This window comes from Grampus griseus (genome assembly GCF_964374135.1).
Source record: "Grampus griseus genome assembly, chromosome: 2".
In the NCBI taxonomy this organism is placed as follows: domain Eukaryota; kingdom Metazoa; phylum Chordata; class Mammalia; order Artiodactyla; family Delphinidae; genus Grampus; species Grampus griseus.
Window position 1 is genome coordinate 116,396,396 of NC_139018.1, and position 14,525 is coordinate 116,410,920.

The window sequence follows — 14,525 nt, forward strand, 5'->3', positions numbered from 1 at the left end:
AGAATTTGATCACATGTGCTTGTTGACCTGGCCCAGGCTGTGGGACCCAACATAGGGTGGGACTTGGGAGTCACTCCTGCCCTGCACCCTGTACTCTTGAGGGGGGCCATTGCCCAACAGGTGGCTCCTGTTGGCCTGGCCTCCTACAGAGCTGATAGACCTCCTGGCTGATGAAACACAAGCAGTGGTGAAAAAAGCTGTCTGTGCCCACTCTCATCTCCTTGCTCAGCCCCCGCAGCAGTCTGTACCCAAGCTCCCACGGGCTCCTGTCCATCCCATAGACCTTGCTGACATCTTCTCTTGCCCGGACCATTACAGCTGCCTCCACTAGGAGATTCCCATCCCATCCATCCTGTGACAAGTGGCCAGGGTGACCCCCTGCCCAGGACTAGGTCCTACCCCTGGACTCCTTGTCCCTACCATGGACAGGACAAAGCCCTCACTGTCAGCCAGATACACAAGGTCCTGTCCCCTCCAGCCTCCTGGCTCACTGCCCCAGTTCCCCCAGGCATTCCCTAGCTCCACTGGATGACTGGCTGTTCACACCTATGCTGTCCTCTGTCACCTCCCAGTCTTTGCCTCTGCCGTACTCTGAGCCTGGAATGCCCTTCCACCTTCTTACCTACTGCACCATCCCTAAGGTCCTCCCCTCCCCAGGTTGGAAGTCATAGCTTTCCCCTCAGACATTCAGCTTCCACATCCCACAACTTGCTTAGGCCTCGCATGGATCATAGGGATGTGTGTGTGTGTGTGTGTGTGTGTGTGTGTGTGTGTGTGTGTCCTATCGTCTTGCAAGACGATGAGCTCCAGAGAGGAGCAGGGTCTGGCTCTAGCTCTCCCATATGCCCTGCTGAACCCCAGAGGCCACTAGCATGGGGAAGCTGCCTACCAGCATTTGCTGAGTTCAACTGAATTGAACTTGCACCTTCATAGCAAAACATCCACTGTCTCCTTCCACCCTCAAAACAGCCTTTCAAACCATGGAGCATAAGATGTTTTCTCACCGGACAATGACAAAACCAGGTCCCAGAGAGGCGAAAGGACTTGCTGAAGGTCACACAGCAAGGTTGAGGCAAACCTGGGCCCAGAGCCTAGGTGTCCTAGCCACCCAGCATCAGCTGTCCCAGCAGCTACTCTTTCCAGGATGGCCACCACTACATCTGGGCAGAGCAGGCAGCAGCAGGTGTGGGTGTGGGTGTAGGTGTGGGTGGGCCCTGGGGAAATGGGAGGTGGGACCATAGGCCCATGTAATAATGAAGGCTCTGTCCCCAGAGAAGGCAGGTCTGCCTCAGTGGCTGGGGGTTAATGGCTTTGCTGAAGATCACAGCTGAAGGTTAATCACATTCCTTATTGCACAGCCTGCCAGGGTCTTTCCCATAAGCAACTGTGGGGAGTGGCTTCCCCGCTCGCGGTGCTCCCACACACACACACACATGCCACCAGCACCTTCACCAGGTCCCTGGCATCAGACTCTGAAGGTGGTTTAACCTTGATTCCTTGCCCCACCCCATACACACATGAGAGAGGCTGACCCTCCCTCCCCAATTCTAGGTCTCAAGGGCTCTTTCCTCAGGGACTTATCTGGGAAACCATTCAGGAAAGGAGCTGTCCTTCCTGGGCTGGCAGACACTGTTTCTTGCTTTGTAGACTCCATTTAGACACATTAATAGGCCCTAGAGAGGACAGCCAGCGTCCATTAAACACCCCTCTTCCTGGGTGGGAGCAAGGGATGGGGCGGGGGGGGCTGTCACAGGTCCTCCTTGAGTGCCCTAGTGTCTGGCAGATGGTCCAGGCTGTGTGGATGCCCCTTGGGGATTCAGGAGAATGGGGTGGCTCTGGGAAGAACCTGGTTTAGGGATAAATCCTGAAAGGCCATTCCCAGGCACCACAGAACCCAGGGAAGCTTCTCTGGCCTGGCCTGGTGGCCAAGTGGCTGTCCCTGAGCTGCCACCAGAGCCTGCTCTCAAGAACACTCCCATCACCCCAGTCACAGTCCCTGTATTCAGGGCCCCCTAGCCTCAGAGTGACTGCAGCTCATCTCCCCAGGGGCAGGGGCAGACACAGCTGGGCCACAGGCTGGGCCTGGGAGAACAGGAACACACACATTAGTGTGACAGGCATCAGGGCCCTGCCACGGTGGGGGGAGTGGACCCACACTGATATTTCGCGATCCTGCATCAATAACTCCTGGAGCTGGCTGTGCCTTTGTGCTGACCTTTTCGAGTGATGACTGATTCCCGCAGGGGAGCGGGAGGTGGGAGCGGCTGCCACTGTTGCTGACAGCCCCTGGCTGGGGGCAGAGGAAAGGCAGCCACTTGGAGAGTCTGTGCCAATGACCCCCAGCCCCTGCCTGTGTTGGGACCATGCAGGGCTGCCTGCTGGGTGTCACAGGCTGGTGCCCCCAAGTCCCATTCCTCACTCACTGCCTTCTGGCCTTTGCAGATGCCGGACCTCTTTTCCCTGGAGTCCTCTCTCATTCTAGGTGTCCACACACGCCAGGCTTGACGCCACCTCCACATTTTTGCTTAGGCTGTTTTCCCACCCAGAATAACCGCCTCCCTCCCTTCAGTCTGCCAGATTTTCCCTCAGAGGCTTCCTCTGGTCTTGTTTCCTGCAAGATGGCTTTTCTGATCACCCACGGGAGTGTCTCAGATAGTCCCTTGTTTAGGGGCTCTAGTTATGTTGTCTTATTTTGTTGTTTAAATATTACCCACATGTGTGCTCCAGCTGCTGGCTTAGCATGCCATCAAGTCCCCCAGATCCCCTATTGAAGACCTGCCGTGGCTCCTGCGAGGGGCTGGGAAACCCGTGCTGGGAAGAGAAGCGCTGGTGACAAGGGCAGAGGTCTCGTCTAATTTGGCATCTAAGGCACCACCAGCCATGGGTGGGAACACGGGTGCAACTCTTCAGGAAAACAGTTTACCCAGGATGAATCAAATACCTTAAAATATGCATGTCCTTTAACTCAGCAATTCTATTTTGGGTACTTGAACTAAGGAAATAATTTGAGATACAGAGCTATGTATCAAAGAACATTCAATGCAGTGTTATTGAACAAGTGGGAAGGGAGAAACCAGGACACTTGGACGTGACAGAATATCCTGCAGCTACTAAAGCTGGGTAATTAGTGTTACTTAGGACTCTGGATATGCTTAGGTTTTAATGGTAAATGAAAAAGGCAGGATGTTAGGATGACAGTTATATGCAAAATAGGCATAGGGAAAAAGCTAGAAAGAAACACACAATCTTATGAACAGTTGTCTTTAGTGTAAGAATTTAGGTGGGTTGTTTCTTTTCATCTTTCTACTTTTCTTTTTTTTCCAAAGTTTCTTCATGAAGTGTGTATTTATTGCTTTTATAATCGGGACAAACATCTGTGACATATATAGACATGCACACCACCAAATATCTGGACGTCCTTTGATTTGGGAGAAGCTGTGGCCTCACCACCTTCTCCCACCTTCTCCTTTCAGCTGTCCAAGGCTGGGGGACCCCCAGAGCTGCCCCTGTGGAATCAGTTCTTCCTCTTCCAAGGCCGAGATGAAGCCACCAGCTTCTCAGAGGACACAGCCCTGGTGCTGGAGTACTACTCCTCGTCTTCAAGTAAGTGACCCCCGTTGCCAGGTCAGGGCCACCACATACCAGGACATGTGTATGGAAGGGTGTTTGGACCATCCTGCCTCTGCCTCCTGTGGACGTGGGTGAGGGGTCCCGAGGCAGCCTCCCCATGTGTGCAGACAGGTTGGGGAGCCCCTGGCTGGCTTCCTTGTCCCAATGACAACACTGGGATATGAGCCAGGACACGTGGGCCCTATTCCCATACTAGACCCTCGTATTATTACACCACCACCCCGTCCACAGTACCTTTCAGGGAGGGGAGGAGCCCTCAGGGCTCACAGGGGGAGCTTTGCGCGGAGACAGGAGTCAGAGACCGGCTGATCCACAGTCCTAGTTCCACACCATAAGAGGGAAGCCCCCAAAGGACAGAGACAAGGGAGAGCTATATAAACACCCAGAGACACAGAATATGTTTAGAGTTGGTCTTGAACTCAGGAAGCCCTGAAGAGCAGAGGAGGAAGAGGAGATTTTTGCAGGGAAAGGCCAGGAGGCAGGGAACAGGTGGGCGGTAAGGGATGGGAGAATTAGATGTCAGTTACCAAAGGATGGGCCCCGTTGGGACCTCAGACACTGAGATCCAAGAAGCTTGGGCTGGGGGCTTTGATGGGAATCCCAGCCCGTCCTACCTCCACAGTGAAAGGCAGTGAACCATGGACCATCAACAAGCCCCTGGGTATCTCCGTGTTGCCGCCAAAGAGCCGTTTGTACCGCAAGATGCTGACAGGGAAGGACCTGAATGGGCTGCGTGTGGAGAAGCTCCCCACCACCGTGAGTGCCCACCACCGTCCCCTAGACAGGGTCCATGGCAGATCCACCTGGTCCCACCCCTCCCCAACCTGCTCCACTTTGCCCCCGCAAACAGAGGCAGATCTGGCTTCTCCAGCAGCTTCCACCAGAGCCCGCACCAGGGAATCTGACCACTGTCAGGTGTGAGGAGTACCCCCAACACCAAAACTCAGTCTTACTCCCGGGCTTGTGATGAAATTGCCCCCAGACAACTTGCGAGGAGCACAGGGAGGCCCTAGGGGATAGCAGCAAGAGTTCAGACTTTTAACCAGCCAGACCTGGTTTCAAACCCTGACTTGTCCTAGTCCTCACTGTAGAACCTGGGGCAAGTTACTTAACCTCTCTGAACCTTAGAATGCCCATCTCTAAAATAGGAATGACGTGCCGTACATTATTTCTCTGCATAGTGAGAGAGTCTAGAGCCAGACGGTCTGGTTCTACTACTTATCAGCTTACAGGACCATGGAAAAATTACTCGGTCTCAGTGACTTAGTTTCCCTGTGTGTAAAATGGGTTCATAGTAATAGTACTTTTCTCATATGGTTGCTATGAGGTTTTTTGGAGGAAATACCTGTAAAACACTTAGAACAGAATACGTTCTCAATAAGAATCAGTGTGTTATTATGATCATTGTCTGTTTCTATGCCACCATTTTCCCTAGAATACTCTGGCCATCCTGACATAATAGACTTCAACAAATTGGAGCTCCCCCACTCTGCCAGGAGGCAAGTTTGAAGGAGCCAGTCAGGTCTCCTGTGGAGCTGGGAAGGGTAGTACAGAAGCAGTGAGGGTGAGCAGAGGTGGGAGACCAGCTACCGCCTCCCTCCCACTCCCTGGGCACAGCGTCCAGCAGGTACTTCCCCGGGGAATCTGAAACAATGGGCAGAGCAGAGGCAGAAGCTGCCTGCCTTGGCCAGTGTGGCCGACTCTTCCCTTCTCCTCCTCCAGGACACCAGGCTGAAAACCATAAATGGTGAGGTCCCCACGGTGGATCTCTCCTTCCAACTGCTTTCCTCTGAGGTAAGACTGTGGGTCAGAGGAAGCTCAGGGCCTGGCAGCCATATGCCAGCTCTTGTAGCCTCTCGTGGGTTCCAACCTCCTTTTCAATCGCTGGCCTTATTCAGGGGCTGGGGCCGGGGCTTTTAGAAGGATGGGGCTGCTGCTTTGGACGGAAATTTCTGAGGGTAATTTAAGGCTTGCAAAAACTGAGATTGGGAAGAGAGAGTTGAGAACAGAGGGCCACTCAGACGTGGGCGTCAGCCTCTAACTCAGCCCAAGCCAAGCCTGGCTTACTGGGATCAAGATTCTACAAGCATGAACTGGAGACTAGCTTCTCTTGCTGTGTAACAAACTACCACAGACTTAGTGGCTTAAAACAGCACCCACTTATGAGCTCACACTTCTGTAGGTAGGCAATGCAATACAGCAAGACTGAAATCAAGATACTGTCAGGGTTCTGTTCCTATCTGGAGGCTCTGGGGAAGAGTGTGCTTCCAGGCTCCCTTAGGTTGCCATCAGAATCCAGTTCCCTGCAGTTGTAGGGCTGAGGTCTCTGTTTCCTTGCTGGCTGTCAGCCGTGGGGGGGGGGCCTCTCTCAGCTCCTGAAGGCCGCCCACATTCCTTCTCACAATGCCTCGTCCATCTCTAAGCCAGCAGGCATATCAAATCCCCCTCACACCGCAAAGCTCTCTGACTTTCTCCTCTGTCAGCAGCCAGAGAAAACACTCTGCTTTTAAAGGGGCTCATGCGATTAGGTCAGGCTCACTGATGAAGTTCCCATCTTAAGGTCAACTGTGTCATGTTAACATCAGCACAGGAGTGAGAGCTCATCACATTCACAGGTTTCAGGGATTAGGGTGTGGAATCTTGTAGGCTTATTTTTGGAATCCTGCCCACCACAGCTGTGTTGCCCCAAGTTGAAAGTCCCCAGGGACTGAGCCCTGCCTGATGGATGGGATCACTTCCTCTGTCAGCTATACCTGGGCTCCGAAGTCCAGCCTGGCCTCGGGTCATTTGGCTCCAGTGCACCTGACAGGCTGGAATTTTCCCACTTTTCTCTCTGTGGTGCTGAGAGGGGCATGAAGCTGGGATGTGGGCAGTTGAGGACCATGACCCCCTGGAAATGCTTGCAGGGGCTGATGTCTTGATCAGCCCACTCCTGCTAGCTTCCCACGCCAGGAAACATAGCCACCAGCTCTGGGGTAATACTCGGCCCTGTCACCTTTACCTGTGAAGAACGCAGGGAGTTCCTTGTTGGAGGGTCTGAGAGGTCGATCTGGGAAGGTACCCACCCAAAACTGTCTCCCCGCAAAACTGTCTCTCCACTCACTCCTCGTGAGTGCTTGAAACCTCCCATTAACACTCCCCGCTGTGGAATGTTCCACATTGCCCCGTAGAGACTCCTCTAATTCTTGGTGAGAGAGAGTTTGTTAGATATAACCTGACATCCACACCACCACCATCACCACCAAACCAGGTACAGGATGGAGAAGTTACTGAGAGGGGAGGGGACACAGAGGCAGCAAAAGACCCCAAGAAAGGGGGAGCAGGGATCCCAGGTGTCCCAGATGGGAGCTCAACCCTCCATGGCTCTTCTCAGGGTCTAGAGTCTGTCAGTGGCCACTGCCAGCCCCTTCCTCACCTCCCCCTGCCTCCTACACCATCGCTGGGGCACGTGTGTCCTGAGAACCGAAAGAAGTGTCAAGTGCCGCTGGTCAGGGCACTGGGGGACCCAGGCAGGCAACAGGCAGGTGGGCAGGACACTTCCCCAGTTGCCCAGGGGTTGGGCACAAAGGTCTCAGTGATGAATTATTCACTGGAGCTGGGCTAAGTGCAGAATTAATCCCTTTCCTTCCGGCTGGTGGCTTCACTAAATTATCCCTCCAAGTCATGCGGGAAAATGCTGCTGAATTCATTTAGCTGCTGAGTGTTTTGATCTGGGCCTTGTGACTTTAGCTTCCCCTTCCCCCAGCCCCCTCCCCCTGGAGGCGGGTAAAAAACCCTTTCAGTAGTGGATTTCCGAGAAGAAAGGAAAAGAAAGGGGATCAAGATTGAGTGTGTACCAGGAAAATAGTACTGGAGGAAATTCAAATTCTGCAGCCAAGAATTCACACACACACACACAATTCTACACATACAGAGTCTCACACAATCACATTTGAATACCCACACAGACAATCACATATGCAAAGACACGCAACGCAAACATACACATCCCTCTGCAAGAGTGCACACACTGAAGGCATATATACGTGCTCCCACACCCGAGCAAACTGACACACAGACGTTTTCACACCCGCATTGGCACATACAGAAGAGAAGTCTTTTTGTGGTGAAACTGTTTCTTGGTGAAACTATCTGAGAACTGGCCAATAACTGACTCACTTTGATTCTAGAAGCTTGAAGTCCAATTTGGGGGCCTTAATATGAAAAGCTAAGATGGACTTGGCATAATCTTACAGCCATGGTACCCGGTCATTCATTCTTTTATCCCACATATATTTGTTGAGGACTAGAGTTTTAGCTGCCCTTCTGGACTGCAGTGAGGAGAGGGAGAGGCCGGCAGCCGTGGAGCCCGTCTGCTTGAACTTACCCTCAGGCGTGGACATGGCTCTCTGCTGGTGTCTGAGCCCTTTTGTCATCCTCCTCCTTATGTGGAGGTGGGAGAGTGTTGATGAACAGATCAGATGGCGCTGCATCTGCAGCGTGTCCCCAGCTGCACTCCTCACCATCGCCTTCTCTGTAATACCGCCGTTCTCCGTGCAACAGCAAATCTTTGCTGAGCACCTGGCTGGGGAGCAGATACCGTCCTGGGTTTAGGAATCTTCCATTGAAAAAGATGAGAAAAAGGCCCCGTCTTCATAAAACTTGCATTCTTAGAGAGCAGGGAGTGTGGACCAGATAAGAGCAAATCAATTCATGAGCAGATATCAGTTCACGATATGAGGCCTGATGAAACTCAAACGAGGTTACGCGATAGGGAGTGCTCAGACAGGCTTTTTGGATTTGATGTGCCAAGCCGCTGTAACAGAGAAGACCCGGTTCCTTCCATCTTATTGTTTCACCTAAGGTGTTGGCCACCAATTCATGGTGAGAGGCACCCAGCTTTCATCTCTGCATTCCAGCCCGTGGGAAGGAAGCGCCAGACCTAGGACCAGAACTATCGATTCTTCCACTGTTTCAATCAAACACTGCTCAAAGCCCCAAGAGCCACTACCTGAAGCCTGCAGATCTTAGAGTCCTGTGGCTACTCCGTCTGCGGCGGGGTTTGTGATAATGGGCCTCTCAGGGCCCCTCGTCCACCTGGCTAACAGCACCATCTTAGGGGCAACTCCTTGCTCATAGACAGCTGCACTACAGAGAGGAAATGCTTCAGAACAAATGAATATGCCTGTCCTATTTGGGTACCTCCCACTTGAGGACACAGCCTCTTTCCTGAGAGCCTTCATGTCCTGGAGGTTTGGGTACAGGCCATCCTGGTTAACTGGCATTTTGGGGAACACAGTTTCCCCACACCCACTGCTTCCATATCACCCGTTCTCAGAGCTCCAGGAACGAGAACATTGTGGAATTTCCAAATAGGCACAGAGACCACAGAGATGTCCCTCCACAGCCCACCCGGGACAGAAATCTCCCTGATGCCATCCACCACGGGTGGTCATCCCAGCCTCTCCTCTTGCTCTGCCACGTCAGGGGGCAGTTCACTACCTCTAGAAGCAGCCCAACCTGTGGTTCAGTGCCTACAGCTGATAGAAATGCTCCCCCCACATTGAGACCACCCTACCTCCAGGGGCTCTCCCTCTGCCCCAGGCTCCTGACTCTGCCCTCTGGGGCTGCAGTGCAACCCCTGCACGCCTCCTTCCAGCACGCGGGCAGGCTGACTAGTCACAGCCAATGGCAAGGAGCGGTTTCTTGGTCTGGGATATCGTGCTCGACGCTGGTTCTGCTGGTGATGGCTTGAGCTTTTTCCCTCTGATGGAACTTCTCTGTGGACACCTGCAGCTCAGAGTGCTCTGCCTTAAGCTAGGGTCGTGTGTGTAGGTGAGTACATACATGTGTAACTACATATAGCTACAAAAAACTAGAAAAACACAGACATCTGTGTATACACAGAAAACTTCCCTTTATCCCCTGTTCAGTGGGAGTTCACCTTGGAGGTCCATTAGCCTCTGAGAACCCATGAGCCTATGACTACTCCATATATACATACACAAATAAATGCTTAGTCTCCTCCATTCACCCTCTGATCTTGGCCTCTTCTCTTTGAAGAGGGCGATCTGGTCTCCCAGGAGTCTATGATTCTCTGGGCTAAGCAGTCTGCCTCTTTTAATGAACTGGTTTCAAGATCCCACAGCCTCCTGGGTGCCCTCCAGCTTGCAGACAACCTCTTTGAAGTGAGACAACTGACCGGGTTTCCTAGGCTGACTATGTGGATTAGAGCCTGGTTTGCACACAGTAGGTGCTCATTGTGTCGACTCCTGCCTCCTTGCCTGGAAATGTGCCTTCCCATGGGGTGGGACAAGTCCATGCTGTCATCTGGGTGTTCAGCAGCAGGTGCCCTCTTGAAGCTGGGATTTGGGATCCAGGGTCTTGCCCAGGCAGCGTGCCAGGGCACCAGGCAGAGGCAGAGCCTCTCAGATGAGCAGCCCCCTCTCCTTAGCCCACAGACTTGAGAGATGCTGGAGGATTCAAAACCCACTGCTTCTTTGGATTTGGCACAGAGAGCGTGCCTTTAAGGAGAGGATGAGGTGGTCCCTGCTATCCCCCACTGAGGGAAGGGGCGGCTCCCACAGCCCCATCTGACCTTTCCCTCCCTATTCCCCTCTAGGGAGGGTGGGGTGCGGGCAGGTCTTTGATGTGGTGTAAAAGGCTGCCCCGGTGTTTTTATTCAAACCACTTTCTCTGGAGACCAAGTGGCTGTTTAGCAAATGTGGAGTGGAGGGCAGGGGACAGGCAGAAACATGCTGACTTCTGATGAATTCTTATGGATTTTTGGAAAGCCACACCTGTCAGGCCTGGGCTGGTCTTCAGAGAAGCCCCAAGACAAGCCGTCCTCCACTTCCTCACCGAGCCCAGCTGCCCAGAAGGCCCAGTGTCCAGGGTGGCACAGAAGCCTCCTCAGCTGCTTCTATCCTCTGGGAGCTTCTGTTCCACCCCCAAGACTCCAGCTCTGAAAACACTACCGTAAGGATAGTGATGAATCCAGAGAAAAATACCCTTTCCCCTCTTTTAACCTCACAACACCCCTGCCTGTCTTCCCTGCCCTACGCGCAGGCCCCCAACCTCACCCTGCGCCCCCTCCCTCCCTGTCCTCCCCCTCTCCCAGGCCACACGGCAGGAGACAGAGGAAAAGACCTATCCCTCCCCAGCTCACAGGTACACTTTTCCCCACCTGCTCAGACTCTAGGCCCAATTCAGAGATCATCCCATATGACCCAAGGAAGCTGGGGACAGGTGAGCGAGAGGGGAGAGCCCGTGCTTTTCCGGGGCCAGCCTGGCCCTTGGCTCACAGATGCTCAGCGTTGGGTCAGGGCTCCCCATCCCCCCATAAGAGGCTCCTGCCTGCTTTTCACAATGCCTGAACCCCTCCCAGCAGCTCCATGCTCCCCCAACAGTCTCTTGGTTATGATGCAACTTCTCCCATGCTCCCCACTTCAGGGAGGGCATTTGACACTCCCTCCAACACACAGGGTTTTACAGACCCTGCTTGCTCACTTCTTGTGACAGGGACCTCATTTCCTCTCAGGAAGCCCCCTCCAGCCTCTATCAGCTCCCTTGTAGACCTCTTCCTCCTATCTCTCTCCAGTTGCCTCCCCCAATCCTGCCTATTCCTTCCTGAGACTGGCTCCAGAGAAGTTAGCGCCCATGCCCAGGTCGGTCCTGTTGCTGTTTGCAAACTAGTTGTGTCATCTCCAGCCTGACCGACTCTCCCTCTGACTACTCTTTGTCACACTGGGTTTCTGCTTCTCGTCCTCCTGGTTGTCTCATCTTGACAACACTCCTCTTAAAGTGTCCCCCTGGCAAACTGTGGAGCTGGATCAGTATTGGCGGGTAAAGTAGGACTATCATCCTTTTCCTGCAAACACATTCTCCCCTTTGGTGCAGCCGAAGTCTATCATTCGCTTTATTCCTAACCAAGGTTGTGGGGTCCATTTAGAGCCTGGGAGTCCTGTCTGGTATGTGAGCCGCTGGCAGGTGGCACACCTTCACCTTGAACCTCTGCTGCTCTATTTTGAACTCACCTTCTTGGTCTCAGCATATTGTCTGGGCTTGAGATCACTCTGGGCCCTGAGGCCATCACACGTCACACATTCACAGCCCCACCTCCACCCCTACTCCAAGCTCCGGGTCATCTGTGCATGTAGGTAGGACACTTTGCTGCAATGTGCACTAGAGAGCGTGCCTCCTTGGATCTGGGTTTGAATTCTGGATCTTCCACATGATCTTAGCCACCGTGAATTTTACTTTTCTATCCATAGAAAGGGGTTGTGATCCCTACCGGCCAGAAATGTAGTGAAAATTGAATAAGGGAGCATGTGTAGGTGCCCAGCAAAGGTTCTTGCAGACGCTCAGTAAAGGGAGCACTTACTATTGTTCACCCAAGTTGCTGACAAACATGCTGAACTCATCAGGGATGACGACAGAGCTCCAGGGGGAGGGGAAGGACAGAGCCCTCCTAATCCATCACTCGGCGCCCGCCCCTCATGACAGCTGCTCCACCAGATTCACATCCGTAAGGACATCGGGAGGCCTTGTCAAGTGCTGAAGATAAACGTCACCAGCACCACATTTGGCCTCACAGCAATTTTTCAGAGAATGAAGAAATGGAGAAGAGACAGACAATCATCTCTCTAGAGGCCAGAGTCCTGAGCTGGGAGTTAGAGAGGTGATAGAGAAAATGAAGACCTGCTTCTTGGCCTGTGAGCTCCCAGGCCAGGGTGGGCAGGAATGGACCCAGAGCCATACTGCAGGCTTATCCTGAATGCCTCACCAACCACTCTGTGTTGCCTTGAGAATGTGAGCTTGTGACTCCCGGCCACAGATGGAGTGGATTGAGTCAGGATGCAGGGATGACTAAGGAACCGGACCTTCGGGCCTTCCCCTGGCCTGCTCTCCTCTCCACATGAGCCAAATGCATAGCTGATGGATTGAAGAAGGGGGAGGAGAGGAAGTAAGACAGGGCAGAAGCTTCCAGACCAGATTTCTCAGAAAGTGGGGGCTGCTCTTGGGTTTTTTCCCATCTCAAAGCCAGACTACCACAGCCTTAGACCTCTTTTTAGCCAAACCATGTGCACCGTTGGTCCAGCCAAGGTCATTCAGGCATGAATTCATCAACCATTTGTTAGATCCTTAACCTGTGCCAAGGAGTAAAGCACCCCAAAAGAATCATCACTGTTCATCTTGCTGAGGGTTCTAGTTGAGGTAGTTGCATCGTCAGGGGAAGAGTCATAGAGAAGCATGGTTTGCACTCTGCCTCAAAGAGTGGCTTGGAAGTAGGCAAGGCAACGGTGCTTCTGGCAGAGGGAACTACAGGTGCAAAGCCATGGAAACACGACAGTGTCTGGAGTGCATGGGACATGAGGAAGCTGTTGTGGGCGGTGAGACTGGAGGGTTAGATGGGGCCTAGATTCTGGAGGGCCTGAACACCAGGATACAGGGTATATAATTCGTCATAGAGTAATAGGAAGCTAAGGAAGATCTTTGAGCAGCAGTAGGATGTGATCTGACCTATATGTTGGAAGGACCTCTCTAGATAGGAATAGGGGGAACCCAAGGGAAAAGATTAAGTGCAGAAAGACCAGGTTTCAGGCTAACAAGAGTGAGCCCACAGCCTATCCACTGAGCCATAGGCAGGGCTCTAGTTAATACTAAAATCCCTGCCAGAGTGGTTGTGAATCTGCCTGCCAATGCAGGGGACACGGGTTCGATCCCCTGGTCGAGGAAGATCCCACATGCCACGGAGCAACTAAGCTTCTGTGCCACAACTACTGAGCCTGCGCTCTAGAGCCTGCGAGCCACAGCTACTGAAGCCCACGCACCTAGAGCTCGCGCTTCACAAGAAGAGAAGCCACTGCAATGAGAAGCCTGTGCACCGCATCGAAGAGTAGCTCCCACTCCCGCAACTAGAGAAAGCCCGCGCGTGGCAACGAAGACCCAGAGCAGCCAAAAATAAATAAATAAATAGACAGATAGATAGATAGATAGATAGATAAAAAAATGGTACCTACGTCCAAAAATAAATAAATTAATTAAATCCCTGCCAGAATTTAAAAAAAAAATCTTTCTCACTGGCTCCCCTCCTCTGACGCCACAACTTATTTTTAGATTAACCCTCTGACACCATTTTCTGGAGACTGAATCACGGCCCCAGTGAGGATTAACACTTGGACCCTTCTTGGCTGGAAGACAGACTCAGAGCTTCAAACCCCACCGCAGCTGCAAGATCACATGGTTTGTCCTAAATGAGACCTACGATATGCAGGGGAGGCAGCAAGCCCCCTTGGAGGGACCCATTGAAACTCCTTCAGCTGAAGAGATAAGAACCTACAACTGCAGCCACAGGAAATGACAAAGCAGCGACTGACGGGGGATCCACTGCACAGGGCTTATTATGGCACTTGCCAGCGGGCGAGACACCCTTATCAGGGAGAAAATTGCATCAGGCCTCCTGAATTACTAGCGATTGGAAGCAGATTTCTTGGGACGCACTTTGTTAGATACCTAATGAGCAGGATACAGGCGGGCAGAGCCCAAAGCCAGCGGGGCGGGGGACAAATGTCTTTGTTAAACAGAATTTGTCAGTTTCCGCTCCAGGCTCCCTGGGGAGGGTTCAGGGCCAGCTAATTGAATTAAGAGCCTGTGCGCTCCAGCAAGAAGGCTCAGGGCGGGGCGAGAGGCAGGCAGGCCGCAAGACGGGCACTTTCAGCACCGAGGACAGCAGCTGCAACTCGGCTAGTCTGTAATTGCCGGGGCAGGCTGGAACAGTTGCATTTTGCATGATCAGGGACCTAGGGGATGGACTGGGTAGGAGGGAGGCAGAAGATGTTAGAGGAGGAGGGGGAAACAGGTGACCCAAGAATCCTCGAGCCTGTTATGCTATTGGCCTGGTCTGTCTCAACAGA

General features: G+C 52.8%; 1 protein-coding gene across 1 annotated transcript in view; it reads left to right on the forward strand.

Moving 5' to 3' along the window:
• The window catches only part of CCDC33 (coiled-coil domain containing 33), a gene marked incomplete at both ends in the record, with an annotated part of 116,841 nt that overhangs the window by 51,834 nt on the left and 50,482 nt on the right, over positions 1–14,525 (forward strand). Inside the window, 3 exon segments of the mRNA XM_082649415.1 lie at positions 3,474–3,603; positions 4,253–4,386; positions 5,353–5,424. Coding sequence (XP_082505541.1) covers positions 3,474–3,603; positions 4,253–4,386; positions 5,353–5,424 — 336 coding nt within the window.